We start from the raw sequence: 21,314 nt of genomic DNA on the forward strand, positions 1-21,314 counted from the left end.
ACATGAAACATGGATTCCCCAGCTGCCCTGTTACAGTAGGTTTGAGGCTGCTCTGTGTCACTAGAACATGACAAAGCAGCCTGCATGGAGGCCAGGCTCTGTCCTAATAACTGATATAATTCTCACTTAACCCTATCCCTTGAATTGAACATGAAAAAATAATATGCTTAAAACCCAGCAACCCAAGGGTCAGCACTAAGGTGGCTGTGATGAAGTATATAATTCTTTAGAAGAATAACATGTTTGCTTGTTATTTTGTGGTGTAAGAATTATGATGTTCTTAGCTATTCACTGCCTTGCTGGTAAGTGTTTGGGTTTGTAAATAATGGAATCGTATGTCATTATTAATTAGACATCTGAACTGATATTTTTAGACGAAGGGGCTTTGGTTTTGTTTCAGGACTGATAGATAGACTTAGACACATTATTATTTATAGTGTTGTAGTTCCAAGAGACTCTGGTTGAGGTTCAGGGCCCCATTGCACTAACATCTGTAACACCACTTAACACAGAAGACGATTCCTCTCTCTATCTCAGATCCCACAGTCGTCATGGTCACAAAGTGGAATTGTCAGCTAGCAGAAAAAAAATGCAGGTGGGTTTTTGTGTCCCAGATATAAAAAGCTTGAGACATTTGGTTTTAGAACATCACTACAGTACGTGACGTAGAAACAAATGTTTTGTAATATTGTTAGGACGCTATGGAGACGTCTACAATGCAATACACATCCACCGCTGGCCTTTGTCCGCTGGCTCGGGCTAAGGAGCTGTTTAACTGCAGTGTCGACATTCAGGCTCAGGGACCCCGCAAGGAGGGAGAGTCCTAGAACTCATGTTGCAGCCCCAGCCAAACCTCCACCCCACAATTAAACAGCCCCTCAGCCCAAGCCCTGTGAGCCCGAGTCAGCTGGCACGGGCCAGCCATGGTGTTGATATGTCCTACAGTAACAAGGGGTGAGGTCAGACTAACTACAGGGACACCCAAACCTTGTTTATCTCAGGGCCTCAGTTATAACTTGCCAGCTGCACAAAATGTGGGTGTGCCCCTGGATTCTTCCGTTTCAGACACCCTGGCTTCTGCAGGCCGAAAGTGACACATGAACCCATTCCAAGATCAGCTAAAACCTTTGTGCTGCTCGTGAGATGACATGACTCTTGCTAGCATGACAGGCTTGAACATTCGCAGAGCTACAAGGGGATTAGCATGTTTCATTAATGGCAATATAATACCTACAGTGTCAGCTCACAGGAATTTTCATTTGAAATCAAACAGGCAAGTTACCATGTAATCATGTCACGAGAGACCTAGGAAGTTCCAAGTGACTGCTCTTCAATCAAGGTCTGTCCAGTTCAACAGCCCTGGAGGGTGATGTTTATTAGTGTAATTTGGAGATGAGGGGGGAATGTTTCCAACCTGTAGAAAGAAAAATATTTGAAAAAATACATTTCAAAATGTCGACATTGTTATGTTACACTACAAACCTATGTTAAAAGTTAATACATTATGGGCCTGATTCTGTTCTCTTGTGCCAGGTGCATTGGCATACTTCTGATCTACACCTGTGTGAATAAGAGTAGAATGAGGGACCACCATTTTAAGGCTGATATTATAGGTGCCAACTCCATGGGTGCTCCAGGGCTGGATGTTAAGCACCCACTGGCAGACCCTTCCTTTCCCTCCCCATAGCACCTCCCGTCAGCGGCAGGCCCTGCCGATCAGCTCCTGTTCTGCAGATAAAACCACACAGGATCTTTTCCGGGGACAAGGCAATATGCCACGTTTATTATGATAACACAATTTGATTTATAACCAATAGCTAATATCTAATACAGGCCTGCACACCATGTAAAGCGGCAAGGGACATATTACTCCACAGAAAACAGCTGAGGGCCGAAACCCCCCGGCCCCGCCAAAACACCCTCTCCCCCCAGCGCCACCCAGCCTCGTGAAACACATCCCCCACCCCAGTGCCCCCCAGCGCCCCCCAGCCCCTCAGAAACAACCCCTCCCCCCAAGTATAAAGCCTCGCCCCCACTGCCCGCTCGGCTCATCATCCCCCCATGAAATAAGGGAAGGGGAAAGGGACAGTTTGAAGGGATTGGATGTAACTGTCCAACACACAAACACAGGGGCCGCAGGGAGCCCGGGGGGGAAAAGGGGGGCAGTGTGATAGGGGCCAGGGAGGGGGAAGGTCCCTGGTCCAGGGAAGGGGGCAGCAGTCAGGGCAGGGCAGGTGCAACACACACACACACACACACGTCTCCCCTGGGGATTTCCTGGCTGCCCACAGACAGTTCAACACCCCCCCCCCCACCCCACGATCACTATGGAGGCCACCCTGGGACCAACCAGCGCAGTAGCTGCCCCACCCCCAACCAAAGGGAGGCTTAGGAGGTGTCTCGGCCCAGTCCCCCCCGAGCTGAGGCTCGAGCCCAGGCCGGGCACCCCGCCCCTCGCTTGGCACTTACTGGATCTGCCTCGTGCCCAGCGCGTCCCACCTCAGCGGGCCCCGGAAGTGACGCGCCTGCTGTATGCCGGGCAGGGGGAGCGGGAGACAGAGCCGTGTGCAGTTCTGGCCGTTAGGGCGGTTGGAGTGCGGCGCGCGCACTCACGGGGCTGTGAGGCAGGGGGCGAACCCAGCAGCCCCACCCCGCCACTTGTCCACGGGCCGCACAGTCAAATGTCCTGCAGCTGCTGTATAGTTACCAGTCCTGAACGTAGCTTCATTTTGCAGCTTGGGGTCACAGCTCGTGGCAGCTAACTGGCCAGGAAAGCCGGGCACGAGGAAGAGCAGGGTCTCTGTCGGGCGCGCACCGATGCCCTTTGATGTTGGCAGCAGAACGTTACCCAAAGTCTCCCATCTCACCCATCCTTTTTGTAGGCTTTAGTCTGAACAAGAGTCTCTGGGTCTTGCTGTGTCATGTTGCCCCTGGGTACTGTGTGGTTGATCACCTGTCAATTGCAGACGTGACTTTCAGCCTGGGACCTGACTTCGATCTTGTTTCAATTGCACCTTTGTTCTTTTCCTTTGGGGTGGACTCTTCTCACTTTGTCAGGGCTGTTGTCTGCATCTTCAGCCAGTGGTGTTTGCACTTCCCTGTATCAGGACAGGCTGGGGCTGGAGGCTGATTCCATTATCCATGCATCCCTCATTCACACATCTGAATAAGTTAATAAGGTGACAGCAGGGTTTTGCAAAATGGAGTGAGCATTTCAAAATGGAGTTTTAGTTACAATATGGCGTCTGATCAAAACAAGTGTAATGAACAATTTACAGTGTTGGGAGGCAAACGGTAAACAGGAGTTACAATGTTAAAACAGTGAAGTTCTGTTTGTTGATTTGATACAAAATAAAGGCATATTAATAAAGTCTTAATAATAATAGTAATTAAAGAAAAGAAACAATTTCATTCTTCAGCTCTACACTTCTCCCCCTCCCCCCAATGCCTCTCACCCGCCTTAATCAGCTGTTCAGCCGCGTGCAGGAGGCATTGAGGGGAGGGGGAGGAGTCGGGGGAGGAAGAGGCAGGGCTGGGTGGGGCTGGGTGACGTCTCGGGGGGGCTTCCCTAGATGCTGGGGAGTGGAAGGGGTGGGGGGGCCAAGAGTGGACGGGGTGGACTGGCAGCTGCCTGACAGAGCCTGGATGGGGATGCAGCTTCTGCTCCCTGCCTGGGCTCAGGTGCCAGAGCCCAGGGGCGAGCGAGCCAGAGCCCCCTCCCCCGGCCCATTCCTGGCTCGCTCAGCCACAGTCCCCGGCTGCCAGGCTGCAGAGCAGTGACCAGGAGGGGCTGGCAGGGAGAGCGGCGGAATGTGCCGGGGGGGCAGGCGGAGTGGGAGGACAGAGCATCCCCCCAGCAGGTAACGTGGGGCAGGGAGAGCGTGGTGGCCCCGGGCTGGGCACAGGGGTGGAGTTGGCCAGGGAGGACCCGTGATCTCCCCTTTAGATTGTGCCCCCCCACCCCCAATATGGGGAGGAACCAGTCGTCTATAGAGTGCCCTCGGGGGAGGGGGCAGAATGGGGTGGCAAGAGGCGGAGAGGGGGCGGAATGGGGGGTGGGAACAGGGGGGGGGATGGGGCCTTGGGAGAAGGTGGAGTGGGACAGAGCAGGGGTTGAGCACCCCCAGGAAATCAGGAAGTCGGCGCCTATGGCTGATATTGTCCCTTTAAGTTACTTGGTTACAGAAGACAGCTCAGAATCTCAAGAGGAACAAGCATGCACGTATCACCCTGCAGCTGCATTACATGGTGCATTTGTAATTTGCACAAACGCACAGAATGACAAATGAAATCCCTCTGGTTATTATGACACATTTAGAGAACAAAAGCTAAACATCTTCATTTGGATGCTATAAAAAGGCCAGAATCGGATCTAATCACAAGCAAAATCGGATGCAGCTGCAGCACGAGCACATAAAAGGAAAAAAGACTTCTCAGCAGTTCTACTTCCTAAATGAAATCACTCCGAAGTGCCACATGCAGCACACCATGGTAAAGCCATAAGGAAAGCAGCAATAGCAAGTGTGCAGAACCACTTCAGTAGGAGCCAAGGGAACTCAGCTCCTTGCAATGCGTGAGCCCTTAGACAGCTGGAACGCTCTGTCTTGGACACTAACTGATTATGTTATTTGCAGTGTTGTTGTAGCCGTGTATCAGAGGGGTAGCCATGTTAGTCTGGATCTGTAAAAGCAGCAAAGAGTCCTGTGGCACCTTATCGACTAATAGACCTATTGGCGCATGAGCTTTCATGGGTGAATACCCACTTCGTCGGATGCACCCACGAAAGCTCATGCTCTAATACGTCTGTTAGTCTATAAGGTTGTTTGCTGCTGTTGTAGCCGTGTTGGTCCCAGGATATTAGCGAGACAAGGTGGGAGAGGAAATATCTGTTATTGGACCAACTTCTGCTGGTGAGAGAGACAAGCTTTCAAGCTTACACAGAATGCTTCTGGTCTGGGAAAGGTACTCTGAGGATATGACTAAACAGCAAAGAAAAACCCAGGGTTGGCCCGAGCCCGCCAACTCGGGCACATGGGGCACAGGCTGTTTCATTGCTGTGTTGACTTCCCACCCCTCAGGGTAATAGAGTCTGGGCTCCAGCCCAAGCCCAGAAATCAACAGAGCAATGAAACAGCCCTGCAGACCAAGCCCTGCAAGCCCAAGTCAGCTGGCCTGGGCCAGCCATGCGTTTTTCTTTGCTATGTAGCACCAGCGCCAGAACCAGGGGAGGCCAGGGGGCTGGGGGCCACCCACCTTTTAACAAACTAAACATATGTGCTCTCTGCGGGATAGTTAAGCATTAATTCCTCGGCCACTTTGACCTTGCCCCCATCCCCACTTCTACAACAGATTTCGATGTCCATAGGGCCATTGTCTCCCCCGGCCCCCCCGGCTAGGGGAGGGAGCACGCTGTGATCTGGCTGGACTGGCCAGCACCCGTGGCCTGCTCTGCATTGATCCACATGCCAGCAGCTGGGCCTCACCTGTCAGCTACCAAAACTACAGCGGAGGCTCCCCTGGGTGTGGGTGACCCGCCGGGTCTGGGAAGCAGAAAGGACCCATCACCCGAGAACTTCGGGCTGGTCAGAAGGGAGAGTAAGGGAAGAAAGGGGGGCAGGGGAGAGTTGGGCTGTTGTGAGCAGAGCTTGGCCTCCTCCCACTCTTGCAGTCCTGGAAGCCAGGCTGTGTAGCCACACCCAGAGTGTCACAGGAGCAGCAGCACAGGAGCCAGCAAACAGAGCTGGAGTCCGGGGAGTTTGAGCAGAGAGCTGTTGGAGGAGAAGGGAAACAAGCCCCAGTTCCACAGGGGCAGGGAGTGAGTGTGACACCCAGGGTACAATCCAGACCAATGAGTCATCCCTCCCCTCCAGCCAGGGGTGCTCTTTGCAATGCCTTGCTGCTGTAGCTTCCAGTCTGGGCTGCTCCCAAACAGCCTCTAGCATGTACATCACTCCCAGGTATGTGTGTGTGTGCTGCAGGCAGGCAGCCACACCCAGCTCTCCTCAGCTGTGGGTATCATGCAGGGTGACCCTAGCACATTTCCAGTTTTAGCATTTCCCCCAGAAATGTATGTCCTGTACCGCCCGGCCCTCCCCTGGACAACACAAGTATGTAAATCAGTTATTTCTGTAAGATGATAATATGCCAGTTTATTATTTCAAATAGTTCTTCAGACACTTCAATTTAAACACACTGGATTAGATAAAACAATAAAACAAGTTATTAACGACAAAGAGAGATTTTAAGAGCATACAAGTAATGAGGCACAAAAGTCAGAAATGGTTACACGGAAAATAAAGATAAAACACAACTGGTGCCTAACTTAACAAACTATGTTCAATTCAAAGCAACATTTTCTCACCACATGTTCTCAGCAGTCGTACTGGCCAAACTGAATGGCTGCTTTCTATGTCCCGTCTCAGTCAGTGAATCAATGGACACAGAGAGAGAGAGAGAGAGAGAGAGAGAAAGGAGGGGGTGCCTTGGGGAGTTTATTCCTCCTTTTCATAGTGTCAGCCCCCCTTTTGGAAAACATCGCTAGCTGAGATTCAGGAGACAGGCTGTCTCTATGTAAGGCTATTCCCTGCTAGTTTCCACCTGTTTGAACTCCCTTTGTCTCCCTTCCTGCTTGATGACTCTGTTTACTGCTTAAATGCAAATTAAGCAGAGTGCAGTTTCTTTTGTTTGAGACTGACCTGTTTGCCAACCTCCATTTGGAACCTGTGTTAATAACACTATACAGAGAAATCTTATAACCTCACATGCAGTGTTGTCACACATATTTTATCAGGACAATAGAGACCAGCAAATTATGAGTTTTCAAATGATACTTTGCAAGGCATACATTGTACAAAGATTATTACAAGTTTGTGTAAGGTGTGGACACAGGGGTGCATTCTTTCACAGTGAGTTCTCCAGTTTGCTTGCTTACTCTGTGTGTGTGTGTGTGTGTGTGTGTGTGTGTTAGTTTGCAGGGACTGGTAGGGGGCAGTGTGCTCTGAGAATAGCCGAGCCTTTGATCACAGCAGAGCCCTGATTATGGGGCCTATAAAGGCAGACGAGGAGTCAGCCAGCAGGACAGGAGTCCAGGAGTCACAAACATAGGTGGGCACAGGGGAGTTTGAGTGGGAGTTTGTCAGGGGAGTGTGGGGAAGGGAGTATGTGGTGTTCTGGTTTTGTTTTGTGTGTGTGTTTTCCCTTTTTCTCCTTGACAGGCATTTAGGTGGGAGGCTGTGACAGCTACAGAGGCACCAGTGGTAGAGACCCCAGGAAGGAAAGCGACAATGAAGCTGATTGGATGTGGAAACTGTGGAATGTACATTATCCTGGAACAGGTACCTGAAAAGAGCTTCATTTGTATGAAGTGCCACCTGATAAGGCTGATGGAAGATCCAAGGTTTGGAGATGCAGGTGGAAACTATAGTTGAGGTTTGAAGGGGATTTGAGCAGATGGCTGGGGGGAAGGAGAGAGTAGGCTGAAGGGAAAAATGAAGACTCGCAGATACAAGCCGGACTGGAGAACTCTGAGGGGATGCTGCTGGGTGAGGAAAGTGGCCCATGGAAGCATGTGACTATGAGAACCAGGTGGACGACAAGATCTGTGGATGAGGGGGAAGCAGTGGACATGTTATTCCTTGACTTTAGCAAAGCTTTTGATACAGTCTCCCACAGTATTCTTGCCAGCAAGTTAAAAAGTATGGGCTGGATAAATGGACTATAAGGTGAGTAGAAAGCTGTCTAGATTATCAGGCTCAATGGGTAGTGATCAATGGCTCCATGACTAGTTGGCAGCTGGTATCAAGCGGAGTGCCTCAGGGGTCGGTCCTGGGGCCGGTTTTGTTCAATATCTTCATTAATGATCTGGAGAATGGCGTGGACTGCACCCTCAGCAAGTTTGAAGATGACACTAAACTGGGAGGAGTGGTAGATTCACTGGAGAGTAGGGATAGGATACAGAGGGACCTAGACAAATTGGAGGATTGGGCCAAAAGAAACCTGATGAGCTTCAACAAGGACAAGTGCAGAGTCCTGCACTTAGGACAGAATAATGCCATGCATTGCTACAGACTAGGGACCGAATGGCTTGGCAGCAGTTCTGCAGAAAAGCACCTAGGGGTTACAGCACCTAGAAGCTGGATATGAGTCAACAGTGTGAACCTTGTTGCCAAGGCTAATGGCATTTTGGGCTGTATAAGTAGGGGCATTGCCAGCAGATCGAGGGATGTGAAAAAATTGGAAAGAGTCCAGCGGAGGGCAACAAAAATGATTAGGGGGCTGGAGCACATGACTTATGAGGAGAGGCCGAGGGAATTGGGATTGTTTAGTCTGCAGAAGAGAAGAATATGGGGGGATTTGATAGCTGCTTTCAACTACCTGAAAGGAGGTTCCAAAGAGGATGAATCTAGACTGTTCTCAGTGGTACCAGATGACAGAACAAGGAGCAATGGTCTCAAGTTGCAGTGGGGGAGGTCTAGGTTGGATATTAGGAAAAACTTTTTCACTAGGAGTGTGGTAAAGTACTGGAATGGGTTCCCTAGAGAGGTGGTGGAATCTCCATCCTTAGAGGTTTTTAAGTCCCAGCTTGACAAAGCCCTGGCTGCGATGATTTAGTTGGGGTTGGTCCTACTTGAGCAGGGGGTGGACTAGATGACCTCCTGAGGACTCTTTCAACCCTACTCTTCTATGACTCTATGATTCTAAGTAGAAATTACCACATCCAATGTGGAAGTCAAACTCAAGCAGCTTAATGGGACTAAATCAGGGGACCCAGATAATCTTCATCCAAGAATATTAAAGGAACTTGCATATGAAATTGCAAGCCCAATAGCACAGAATTTTTAATGAATCCGTAAACTCGGGGGTAGCACCCTATGACTGGAGAATTGCTAATATAGTTCCTATTTTTAAGAAATGGGGGGAAAGGTGATGCAGGAAACTACAGGCCCATTAGTTTGATCTCAATCTATGCAAGGCCTTGGAACAAATTTTGAAAGAGAAAGTAGTTAAGGACACAGAGGTTAATGGTAATTGGGATAAAATACAATACGGTTTTACAAAAGGTAGATTGTGCCAGACCAACCTGATCTCTTTTTTTGAGAAGATCATTGATTTTTTAGACATAGGAAATGCAGCAGATCTAATTTACCTGGATTTCAGTAAAGCATTTTATACAGTTCCACGTGGGAAATTATTAGTTAAATTCAGTGATGAGCTTCCAAAATCTTAACAACCGGTTCCCTACCGGGTCTTCGGCAGCACTTCGGCGGCGGGTCCTTCACTCTCTCCGGGTCTTTGGCGGCACTTCGGCAACAGGTCCTTCAGTGCCAGCGAAGACCCGGAGCAAGTGAAGGACCCACCGCCGAAGTGCTGCCGAAGACTCAGAGTGCCGCCCGGTGAGTACAAGCCCCATGTGGTTTTTTACATGTTTTTTTTATAGTCATCCCTGCCAGGGCCCCGTCGAAACTGTTCGAATTGGGCCCCGCACTTCCGAAAGCCGGCCCTGCCTGTACCATCACTCCCTGCAGCTCCACTGGTGCTGTATCTGGCCGTGGCAAGCAGTACAGCTCAGTGGACATGTACCCCACGATTCGTAGCACCACCACTCGCTGCGTTGCTCAAAGCTTGGAGGCAGACATTGTTCTGCTGCTTCAAACCCTGCAGGTGGGTGAAGTGGGCGAAACTGCAAACGGGACACTGAGCAGACTCCTTAGTGGGCCATCAAGCAGGCTAGGCAGAACTGACACCAACTTGTCTGGGGTGTTCCCCAGTAGCATAACACAAGTTTGAAATACAGACAGTATAAAGCCAATATTCATAACATCAACAACAAAAATGATACACATAGCGTAATTATAATCAGCTAATCATAACCTCTCCATAGACCCCTTCCACAACAGCCTTTCTACAATATTGGCTGCAAATATAGAATAGTGGTCGCAACGGTGATCTATACAGTTACAGATTATGTCAATAACGTCACAGGAGGTAACACGGCATCAGTGAGACTGATATTGGAATACTGCCTCCAGTTTTAGTGTCCTCGTTTGAAAAAGATGTTGTGAAATTGGAGCTGGGGCAGCAAAGAGCCACCAAATGTTCTGAGGGCTGGAGAAAATACCTTCTAGTGAGTTATTGAAAGAGCTCAACTTGTTTAACTTATCAAAAGAAGATTGAAAGGTGACTTCATTGAAGTGTTGAAGTGCTTTAATGGAGAGAAAATATTGGATATTAAAGGGCTCTTTAATCTAGCAGAGAAAGGCCTAACAAGACTCAATGGCTGGAAGGTGAAAAGAGAAAAATTCATATTACAAATAAGGCACAAATATTCAACAGCGAGGATGATTCACCACAGGAACAAGCTACCAAGGAAAGTGGTGGATTCGCCATCTCCTGATGTCATTTCATGAAGACTAGATGCCTTTCTGGAATGTGTTTGCCCCAAAAGAAGCTATTGTGTCATACAGGAGGCCTGTGATATGCAGGGGTCAGATTAGATGCTCTAATGATCTCTTCTGGCCATCAAGTTGACTAATTTCTGAAAAACTGAGGGGAGCATTGGGAGCAGCGTCTGATGTTTTCCTGTCTAGCCAGCTTGCTTCCTAGAATGAACACTCCTTGAGTGGGGTGATCCCCAGGGAGTAGCTCAAACCTCCAAAGTGCCTGGCCAGGGGCAGGACATTAGCCCAGCAAGGGAGGGGTGTGGCAGTGACATCACAAAGGCCTTTGGCAGGACCTCAGGCTATTGGTCAAAGGTGGTGGGGAGGTGGTGACCTCACAGAGAGATGCTGACATCAGCCAGGCAGGACAGGGGCGAGGGGCCAGGGAAACCTCAGAGACTCCCGTGGCTTTGCTTCAGCGAGTCTCCTTCTCCAGGTCTCTCTTTGAGGACTGAAAGAGCATTCGGGTTCACGTACGGGAGCGCCAGGAGGAACCTCTTTCCAGTTTTCTCCTTCCCCGTAGTGATTTTACTAGAAAACAGACGTCCCTGTTTAGAAGGTAGGAGCCTCCTTGAGGTCTGAAACCTGTTCAGTCTGATCCATCTGGTGACAGTTGAATTCTAGGCAAGGAAAACACGAGCTTAAGGGGGCAGAATTTTATTCCACACCTGAGATTTTGTCCCTTAGAATCACTGGGGACATTAGGGTTTGTCCTTTTTGTTTCACCTTTTCCTCTGTCCATCCCTCCCTCCCTCCTTTCTCTTCGTCTCTTGCTTCGTTTGTCCTTTCTCCTGTTCCCCTCCCAACACCAGGAGAGTGGTGTGTGTGTGTGTGTGTGTGTGTGTTGCGGGGGAGTGCCCTGCAGCTCCCACTGTGGGAGGTCCACCCAAAAATGTGGGGCTGAAATTGTGCTCGGGCAATGATCCCACCAGTGACCTGGGCCATCCTTTGGGCTCTCTGGGGAGAACCCTCAGCCTCCCGTCCTCAGTCTCTACCCTGATTGGCTGAGCAGGGGGTTATTGACAGGGAGGAGACTCCCGTCCTTGTTGTTCTCTTTTAAGACCAAGGAAATAAGTCATAACCAGTCATATGTTTGACAAATTTTGCTGCTTTGCTGCATTAATGGTCTCTGAGCAGTTCATGATTCTCTCTAACGTTGCAGTTCTCCTAAAATACTTGCTGAATAATTACTGTGCACTGTTGTTGGTCTGGAGCTCATCCGAGAGCACTTTATTCAGGTCATTCAATGTATGAAATTCAAGATCCAATGATTAGTTTGAAAATCAGAGCTCTTGGGTCCTCTTCCCAACTCTGCCACTGACTGGCAGTGTGACCTAAGACAAGTCAATTCTCCTTTCTCAGCCTTAGCTTCTCCCTCTTTCAAGTAGAGATAATAATGATCCGCTCCTACCTACCTCACGGTGGGTGGAGGATAGGAATCCATTGGAGAGTGTCACTAGGAGCAGTGCATAATATGAGGTGTCCTATCACGTTTACTCAGAGCAGATTATGACATAATAGAATAGCTGAAATAGTCTATTTTCTTTGTATTTTTTTATTTTGAAATTAAGAGCAGCAACTACTTAGCTCAGACTGAAGCATCTTATCTAATTTTTGAGATCTAAGTGTCTCCTCTTTGTGTGCGACGAGACAATTTAACACAATGTGACAAACAGGAGATGCTTTTGTTTTGCAACAAAATCTTTTTGCAAAGAACCTTCATCCCACTTGTTATGATTTCGAGAAACAAACTGGTTTAGTCTTAATGGGATTTTCTGACAGAAATGGTTTCAATGACATTTCCCCACCATCTCGATTCCTGGGCTCTATCCCTGCCTCTGGGGGTTTATCATCTGTTAGAACAGGAGGAGGCAGGACTGGTGGCTTCTCTTTCTGGCTCTGCCACCGCCTTGCTGTGTAGGCCCTTGGGGAGGTCACTTCCCGTCTCTGTACCTCAGGCTCCTCCCCATCTGTCCAATGCAAACAGGGACAGTTCTTGAAATCTGGGCAGTTGTGAGCCTGAGTGAGATAAGGGGCGTTAAAGCCCTCTGTGAAGGAGAAAGGGGAGTTTCACAGTGTTTAGCACCAAGGAATTCTAAAGTTTGCTCAAATGTCTAGTCTGTGGAAACAAGAAATGGTCGGGGCCAAACCTTTTAACCACTGCCTTTTTTAAAGCCCATTCAGGGATGTGAGTGAGTCCCTGTCTTTTAGGTACCTGGGGTTCTTTGCCAGCAGGAGAGAAGAGGTTCCTGCCACCATTTTTGTGGCCTTAACAAACCAGGTGTTGTGCCCCAGTTCTCGTCTGAGATCCCTGAAAAAGAACATCTTCCCATCCATGAACAAGACAGGACCTATCTTTCAAAGGGGAACAAAGAGAACCCTGGGACTTACAGACTAGCTAGCCTCACTTCCATAGCTGGAGAGATCCTGCAATACATTCTTAAACCAGCAGTTTGTCAGCAGCACCTACAGGATAATTTGGTTCTTAGGACTAGTGAGCATGGATTTGTCAAGAACAAATCATTCCAAACCAATCCTCTTTCCTTCTTTGGCAGGGTTCCGGGCCTAGTGCAGGTGGGTAAACAGTAGATGGGATCTATCTTGGGGTTACTAAGGCTTTTGACACAGCCCCATAGGACAGTCTCACAAGCAAACGAGGGAAATGCGGGCTAGATGCAATCAGTGTAATGTGGGTGCAGAGCTGGTTGAAAGCCCAGACTCCAAGAGCCCTTCTCCACGTCTGGCTGTCCAATGGAGAAGGTGCACCTGGTGGGTCTGGCAGGGATCAGTCCGGGGTCTGGTACTATTCAATATTTTCATGAATGATTTGGAAGATGGACTGGAGAGCGTGCTGCTAAAATGTGCAACTGACACCAAGCACTCTGGAGCACAGGATTGGGATTCAAAATGCCCGTAACAAATTGGAGAATTGGTCTTCTTGAGCCACACTCCATGGCTGGGCCCCTCTCTCTAGACTGGGCTGAAGTGAAACCCCAGAGCCAAACCCTCCTCCTCCTGGGCCATGCGCTCCGCCCTGGAATGCTCAGATGCTGCTTAGCGCTGTCAGAGCAGCTTTGGCTGGGGGATTCTCCCAGCACTTTCCAGTATTAAATCCCCCTTTGACTGCTGGGGACAGAGCCCTAGAGGGGGGAGCAACTTGCCCAGAGTCCCCCAGGAAAAGGAAAACAACCAGCTGTGGAACCAATAGGAAACCCAGCAATGGAACCCAGGAGTCCTGACTCCCAGTCCCCTGGCCCGGTCACTCCAGCGGAGCTCACTCGCTCTCAAAGGCAGGGGGAGCGGCCATGAGGGCTGCTTGTAACTGCCAGCTGTGGGAGGGAGTGTGCAGCAGTGGTTAGTGAAGGGGCCTGGAAAGGAGGACTGCTGGGTCCCATCCCTACTTCTGACCCTTGGTGTGACCCTGAGCCAGTAGCTTCCCCTCCCCAGGCCTGTTTCTCATCAGTGGGGTTGGGGGCGCAGTCCCGACAGCCCAGGGGGGTTGGGAGGCTCCAGGAAGGTGTGTAAAGTGCTGGGATGTCAGGATCTGGAGGCGCTGTCACCCCCGCACTAGGGTGATGTTCTGCACCCCCTGCTGCTGGCCGAGTTTCTCCGTCCTTGGCAATAAGACAGACTCTTCTTTTCACAGCCAGCCGATCGCCCAGTGCCATCACCCTGCCTGCTGGCTGGGCAGGGTAACTCCTCAGGTCACCACCCCCCCTCCAGCCTGCCTTGGGCTTGGGGAGTGAGGAGAAGGGCGAGGGACGAACCTGAACATCCTCCATCCATCGCTCCGTCACCAGAGCAAGTGAGTGGCATTAGGGTTCCCCGGTGGTGTCCCCTGTCTGTCTGGGGAGAGGCAGAAAGAGGGGGAGAGAATCTCTCCCAAAGGAGATTGGATTTGCAAACAGCCCCCAGGAGCCCCTCGCTCTCAGACCGGGGAGGGGCTTCTCCAGAGCCGTCTCCACTGTGCTTGGAAAGGTCCCAGCAATGGGGCTCCCAGCCCTTCCCTTGTGGGAGACTGTTCCCCAGGCTGAGAGTCTCTGAGCTGGGCCAGACCCGGTGAGCTGCTGAGCATGGAAATCAATGGGAACCGAGGGGGCCCTGGCCTTGCTATGCCGAGGGACTTTGAAGGGGGGATGGTTTCCCAGGAGAAGTCCAGACTCCTGGCTTCTCTTCCTTCTCTAGCCTGGGCGGGGGGTGGGGGTGGGGGAGTGTGGCCTGGGCTGGCAGGAGGGAGCTGCTTGTCCAAAGTGACTGATGGTCTTTGTGACTGACCCCAGTGCTCGAAAAGGACGAGACTCCCCGGTTCTTGCAGCCCCAGGGATGACGAGGGGGAGCGCTGATGGGGAGCAGGTCATGCAATGAACTCCTGCCAGTGTGTGTAGCCTGCACTCCCTGCACCCCTGTGGGGGGAGGAGGAGCTGCTCTGGCTGGGGCAGGGATGGAGAAGGACCAAACAGGCTGGTTAGTGAGAGGCTGCCCTGACCCCAGACTCACGCCCGCTCCCCGCTCAGTTCCAGGATGGCCGGGCTCCTGAGGATGTTCAGGAAGAAGGCTCTGAAGGTGGCCCCAGAGCCTGAGGGGAGCAGCTGCCATCTTCCCCAGGAGCAGAGCGGCCCCTCTGTCCCCGCTGGCGGGGAAGGAGCTCCCGGCCGGACCAGGAGGTGGAAGTTCCCAGCCTTCTGGAAGAGGAAACCTGCTCCCGGCGCAGGCGCCGAGGTGGGAGAGGCACTGGCCAGGCCAAAATGGAGCTGGTCCAGGATGCGGCTGGGCAGGCAGGACCCAGCCCAGGAGCGCAACCGGGCAGGGTGGCTCCGGGGCTTGTTATGTGGGCAGCAGCGGCCCCAGGAGCCCAGCCCCGATTTCCATCAGGAGGCATCGCCCAGCCCGGTCAGTGGGGACCTTCCAGCCTTCCCAGGGCAGGAGGTGGAGGATCCCTCTCCCAGCCCCAGCAGCTCGGCCCGCTCCCCATGGGACAGCAGCAGCGCCTGCGACTCGGACAGCAGCTCGGCCGACGGACGCTTCTGCTTCGTTCAAGGTGAGGAGCCAGGCTGGGCTCAGGGAGGGGTGAGGAGGGGGCTGTGAACACCCTGGGCCCAGGCCCTCGAGCAGTGCTCTGGGGGCGGGTCCCCAGCCCAGGGGTCTGGCCTGAGCCACGTGAACCCCACTGACACTAGATGCTGCCACATTGGTCCTTGCTGCTCCATTGGGTGGGGGGAGGCACCTCCCAGGGAGTCCAGGACTGAGGGGGGGTCTCTTTGCTATGGGCTCCTGAAGGAGTTGGGGGCTGACGACATCACTGAGGGGGGGAGTGTGGGGCCCGAGCTGCCCTATGTCCCGGAGGTGGGAAGGGGGCACAATGTCCCACCATGCCCCTGTCCTTCCCCCGAGTGGCAGCAGGAGTCACCCTGTCCCCTTCTCTCCCTGGTGCAGGGTCCGCCAGGGCCTCTGAGGACGAGCAGGAGCAGGAGGAGGAGGAGGAGGAGGAGGAATGGGTCGACGTGGTAACAGAGGAGGCTGCTCTCAAAAACATCCGAGAGCAGCTCCAGGGCCGAGAAAAGGTACAAACATTCCCCAGCTGTGCTGGAACCGAGATTGTCCTGCTCCTTCCCAGCATCCCGACCCGCTGCAGAGGGTCTTGGCCCTCATGAGCCACCACCCCTAATGGGGACCTTTCTCCTCCATGATCTGGGACCCCCAAGCTGGGGGTGTTTGTCACACACCAGCCAGGGTCTCCTCCCCCCACAGGCACTGTCCCAGTTCCTGACCCTGCTTGTGCAGGAGTCGTGGGTGATTTGGACACTAGGCGGGTCCCCACTATCCCCCATTCAGGCCTAAGTCCTGCAGCTGGTGTGGCTGGGGCAGGGAGGTCCCTGGCTAACTGGCTCTCTCTCCCCTAACCCCACTCCTGGTGGGCGCAGGACGAGGCGCAGCAGCTCGTGTTCCTGCACGCCATCCACCCCGCGTGTCTCGCTGCACAGCAGAGAGGGCAGGACACATTGGAGCCGCGCTGCTGCAAGGCAGCTGTGGTGGAGAGGATTGTGGTGAGTGAGACACAGTGCCCGGCAGCTGGAGGGTGGACAGAGACACGGGAGGGGCAGGGGTCTCCCTGGGCCGATGGTTGGGGAATGGCTGGTGGTGGAGGGGCAGCTGAGGGCAGGGATTGCTGGGGCTGCAGATTGGGGAGAAGAGACAGGAGAACGAGTGGGCAGGAATCGGAGGAGCGGGAGGCAGCTGGGGGGACACTGCTGGTTGTGTGGGGCCCTGGCTGTGTAATCTCCTCCATGGGAAGTGTCAGTGAGGCCCAAATCTCACCTGCTCCTTTGTCTCCTTTGTCTCTCCCAGGAGCTCATTGAGGAGCTTCCTGATGACTCTCCACCCGGCGCCGTCCTGGCCAACTGCCTGATCGCTGTGGCCAACCTCAGGTACCGAGACCCTCCTGCCCGGTTCCCCTAACCCCGGTGCTGCTCAGGCCCATGGCTGGGAGTCACTGCCCCTCCCACTCCCAGGTCACCTCCCAAGGATGGCTTCTCTGGCAGAGGTGGCAGGAAGGGTCACTCCCTCTCCTGACTGCTCTGTTCTTTTCACTCCAGTAACATTGCAATGGCTTTGGGGAGAGGCTGACTGCCAGGATCAGATACAGGAGAGGCAGCAGGGTTCAGGGAACAGGCGCCATTCCTGCCCTGCCATTGCCTGTCTGGGAAACCTTGGCCTTATTGTTCCCTGGTTCGGTGCCTCAGTTTCTGCTCTCGCCAGCCTCTGCCTGTTTCCCTGCAGTTTCACGTCCGTGTCGGTGCCAATCCCACCTCCGCACTGCACAGTCTAATATTGGCTCCTCTCTCTTGCCAGCACCATGACACCTGCCTTGGAGCCGGAGCTGGAGACCCACCTCCTCCGAGCTACCCTGCATGCCGTTTTCACCCTGGACACGCGGACGGACACCACCCAAGTCCAGGTAGATCAGCTAAATCATGGATTGAGGAGCCAGCTCTCATCCTGCCACGAATCCTTGCTAATTGCCTGCAGTGGGATGAGAATGAGAGAGGCCAGGATATGTGTTTGGGGGTCTCACCAGTGCTTCCCAGAGACCCCTCTTCCCATCCTGTGGCAGGTGTAGCCCCACTTTCCCTAAGTCTGACCCATGGTTCTCCCTTTCTTTGCAGGATCTGCATAGGGTCATGCCAGACCTCCTGGACGCCATGCTGGGGAACCTGCTGGCAAAGTCCCCAGATACCATCAAGCTCCACTACATCTTGGAGGTGAGCCCGATGAGAGGGGTGGGGGCAATTTTACCTTAACTCTTCCATCCATTTTCCAGTCTGTCCTCCTAGATGGCCCCCAGTGGGGTGTCCTTGCTCAGGGCAGTCAGTGCAATGCAGTGTCAGGCCCTTCCTCCTTGAAGGACAGAGGAAGGAGCTGGGACTTCAAGCCAGAGCTCTGCTTGGTTCTGTTGAGCACTAACCAGGGGGCCCCTGGCTGGCTTGGGGAGTGAGAGTCTGAACCCCTCCTGTGAGATCCAGAAGATGGTCCTCAGAGAAGAGTCACAGGCTCGTTCCTAGAGAAACAGGAGGGCCCCAGAGAATCAGCCCTTGTCTCTGTCTGACAGGCCCCGAGATTCCTGGGGGGATTGTGTTCCCGCTCAGTCCCTTCACCCAACCAAGGACTTGAGAGCCAGGGAGGGCTGAGGGGTCTGTCTCCTTCCTGGTGAGCTGTTCAGGAATCAGGAGTTCAGGGAGGATGGGACCAGCCCCGCCACTGAGCATTTTCCCAATCTAGAGAGACAATGACAAGTTGTGACCTGCAGGATACAAGCATCGTCCTGAGGGCAACAATCCCCTTCTAAAGCTCTGCGATCAATGAATCAGATATTCCACCCGCATACAATGTCTCAGCCCCCGGGGACGGGGAGGGGCTCATTAGCACAACACATGCACCCGCCCATTCATCCTCAGCTGCCTCCTTTCCCCACAGCACATTAACTACTGGATGGTGTCCAGGGTGTCGCGCGAGAGAGCCAGGGCCATTAGGAGCAGCGCGACCCTGCTCACCTCCATCATCACCCTCCCTGACTTCGACGTAAGTGGCCTCTGACCCCAGCTTCCTGACTCCAGGCGGGGGTGGGCTGGCTCCAAGGGGCTGTAGGATCTGCTGCTGCAGGGGCTGTGGGTTAGGAGTGTTCCTCTTGGGGAGGCAGAGTCAGAGCAGAGAATGAGCCTGGCTTGAGTCAAGTTCTTCTTGTCCTGGTGAAGCAGGGTGACCAGGCAGCAAGTGTGAAAAATTGGAACAGGGGGTGGGGGGTAATAGGAGCCTATATAAGAAAAAGACCCAAAAATCGGGACTGTCCCAATAAAATCGGGACATCTGGTCACCCTATGGTGAAGTGGCGACTCTCGCTTTTAAGGGGAGCCTGCTCCAGGTTCATGCCTTCCTGTCATCCTGGAGCAGCTGGGGAAGCAAATCCTCATGGAGGGCCCTGCCCCCATCCCTGTGCTCCAGGCTTGCTTGCGGGCAGAGAAAATTAAGAGTCTAGCTCTAGCTCCTATCCTCCAGCATCTCCTGCCGAGGGGCTGAAGGGGAGTCCTGGCCCAGGCGGGGACTGGGAGCTGACAGGAAAATGCTGATGGAGTCCCCTCTCCCTCTTCCGTCCATTAGAACTCAGCCGAATTCCCCGAGATGGGTCACCATGTGGCACAGCTGGCTCTGTCCATCGGTGACCCAGACAAGGACATCAGCCGGCAGGCCAGGGAGGGGATTTTCCGGCTCTACCAACTGTTGCTGCACCAGAGGGGTAAGGAACCCAGCTGGGAAATGGCCCCCGCTAGACAAGTGAGACTGGGACCCCCACAGCCAATTTGTCTCCGAGTGACCCCGGCTGGAGGACAAGTCTCTCTCTCTCTTTCTGTGTTCTACCCCAGCCCCTGCAATTCTGTTGGGCCGGGCACACAGCGAGGACTCTGCCCACTGTGCAGCCACCAATGGGATTGGAAGGACACAAGCCCTGCAACCAGAATGACAAATGTGTGTGTGTCTCTCTCTTTCCCAGACCTGACCATCCACGAGGCCGAAGAGCTGTGGCTCCGGGACTGGCACCAGGACAGCAGGCTCCTCGGCTATAAAAACACAGCCAGGGTCGGTGAGGTAAGGCCGCTGTGCCAGGGCATGGCACAGCTCGGGCAGTGCGGGTGGCTGCCTCCTGGAGCCACTAGCCCGAGTTGCCGTTCTAGTGCAGGATTTGGAGCCTGCTTCTGGGCAATTTGCTGAAGCCTCACGTCCGTTTGGTTTCAGGTCTTTGGAAAGTTATTCTCGGAGGGGCAGAGACGCTTCTTCCTGCGTACGGCAGTGCTGGCCATGCACAACCCCCGGCTGCGTGTCAGCCAGGCTGGGCTGCTCCTCACTTACTCCCTCCTGGGGCAAGCCCAGCAGCTGCTGGGGGACAAGGTGAGCAGCTGCATTAGACTCCGGAGATGGGGGCGGGGCCCAGGCCTCATTCCCATCCTCCGGCCATTGGCCGGCCTGGCAGCAAGGCGACTGGTGGGGAATGAGAGCGAGAGCAGGTGCTACTGGGAAGGGAGATGAATTCACCTCCATGAGCAGGAGGGAGCCAGCTTGTCCCCGGAGCAGCTCCAGCCCAGCTCGTTAGCAAGGCTAATGAATGACAAGTATTGCCTCATCACGGACGTATGTTCTTGGGAAGGGCAGCAGCCCTCTGCCAGCCTCTCCTGTCACCCGAGCCACCAACAGGGCTGCCATCCTGCGGCTTCAGCATTAGTGGCTGGGATGACTTGGGGAAAGGTCGCAACCTCCCCACATCCCACTTCACTGCTGCCAGAATCCCTCCTCCCCCCCGCCCACCACTAGAGCCCCCTCCCTGCCCAACCTGGGTGGGAGTGGAGGAGAGGGTCTGAGAACTTGAGCCGTGGATTGGAGGTGGAACAGCTGTCAGGGGCACTGGGGGGAAGGTGGCAGGAGCTCACCCTACAAGCAGGGGAGTTGGCACTGGAGGTCACTAGAAAGGACAACAAGACTCCATTCTGGGGGTCAGGAGGGGGACTCCATCCCTCAGAGGTGGGCGGGTGCTGGGTGGAAATGCTGCTGGTCCCAGGTGCCCTTAATCCCCCGATTCCGCAGGGGTGTCTGAGTCTCTGACGGGTCCTCGTTCCCTTGCAGCAGGAGGAGGTCACCTATAAGGTGACGCAACAACTGCACATCATCCACAACTTGCACCAAGTGCCTGAGGCGGTGCAGGAGCTCTGCCTCCGAGGCCACCAGCTACTCCCGCTCCCTGTAAACGAGGAGTGTAGTCAGACTGAGTGGTCTCCCTCCGAGTGGGAGAGCGAGAGACCCCCTACACGCCCCTTGGAGGGTGAAGCCTATATTGCCCCGCCCCCCTCACCATCAGGACCGGGGCGTGGCCGGAAGTATAAAAGACTCTGCACAGTGGGGGGAGACCCTGCAAGACAGGAGGACGCTCAGCCTGTTCTCCAGAGGCCCTGAGAGGATCCCCAGGTGTGGACGAGGACTGGCCCAGAGTCCTCGCTGCGGTTTACTCCAAGGAGCTGGAAGAGGCCTGGAGGCCGCGGGTACCAAACCCTGGGGAGGCAGGAAGTAGCCCAGGGGCAGCCCCGGAGCAGCCGGCTGCAGAGCCCAGCGCGGCTCAGTCGGCGTGTTGCGGCAGGATCCCCGCCGATGCAGAGGCAGCCAATCCTGCCCCTGCCAGGACCTTGGGCTGGGACACGGTGGAGTAGGGTGGGCCGAGTGGCTGACCCCCTACACGGTGCAAGGAGGCTCTAGCCCCGCCCAGGCTAGAGCCAGCCCTGTCAAGACTGTTTGCTCGCTGGCTGCCTGGTTCCACCCATGCCAGAGCCCGTCCTTGAAGAC

The 21,314-nt window shown here is 53.7% G+C and overlaps 1 protein-coding gene across 1 annotated transcript; it reads left to right on the top strand.

Moving 5' to 3' along the window:
• The first annotated feature begins 14,090 nt into the window (after window positions 1–14,090).
• Window positions 14,091–20,930, top strand: LOC123355581. The gene is made up of 12 exons (XM_044998201.1): window positions 14,091–14,241; window positions 14,957–15,474; window positions 15,870–15,997; window positions 16,358–16,480; window positions 16,782–16,861; window positions 17,286–17,391; window positions 17,600–17,695; window positions 18,408–18,512; window positions 19,089–19,224; window positions 19,480–19,612; window positions 19,700–19,874; window positions 20,604–20,930. Exons 2-12 carry the CDS (start codon window positions 14,958–14,960, stop codon window positions 20,928–20,930), a joined length of 1,926 nt encoding a protein of 641 aa, XP_044854136.1. The 5' UTR covers window positions 14,091–14,241; window position 14,957.
• Window positions 20,931–21,314: the final 384 nt, after the last annotated feature.

This window comes from Mauremys mutica, chromosome 23, assembly GCF_020497125.1.
Source record: "Mauremys mutica isolate MM-2020 ecotype Southern chromosome 23, ASM2049712v1, whole genome shotgun sequence".
In the NCBI taxonomy this organism is placed as follows: domain Eukaryota; kingdom Metazoa; phylum Chordata; order Testudines; family Geoemydidae; genus Mauremys; species Mauremys mutica.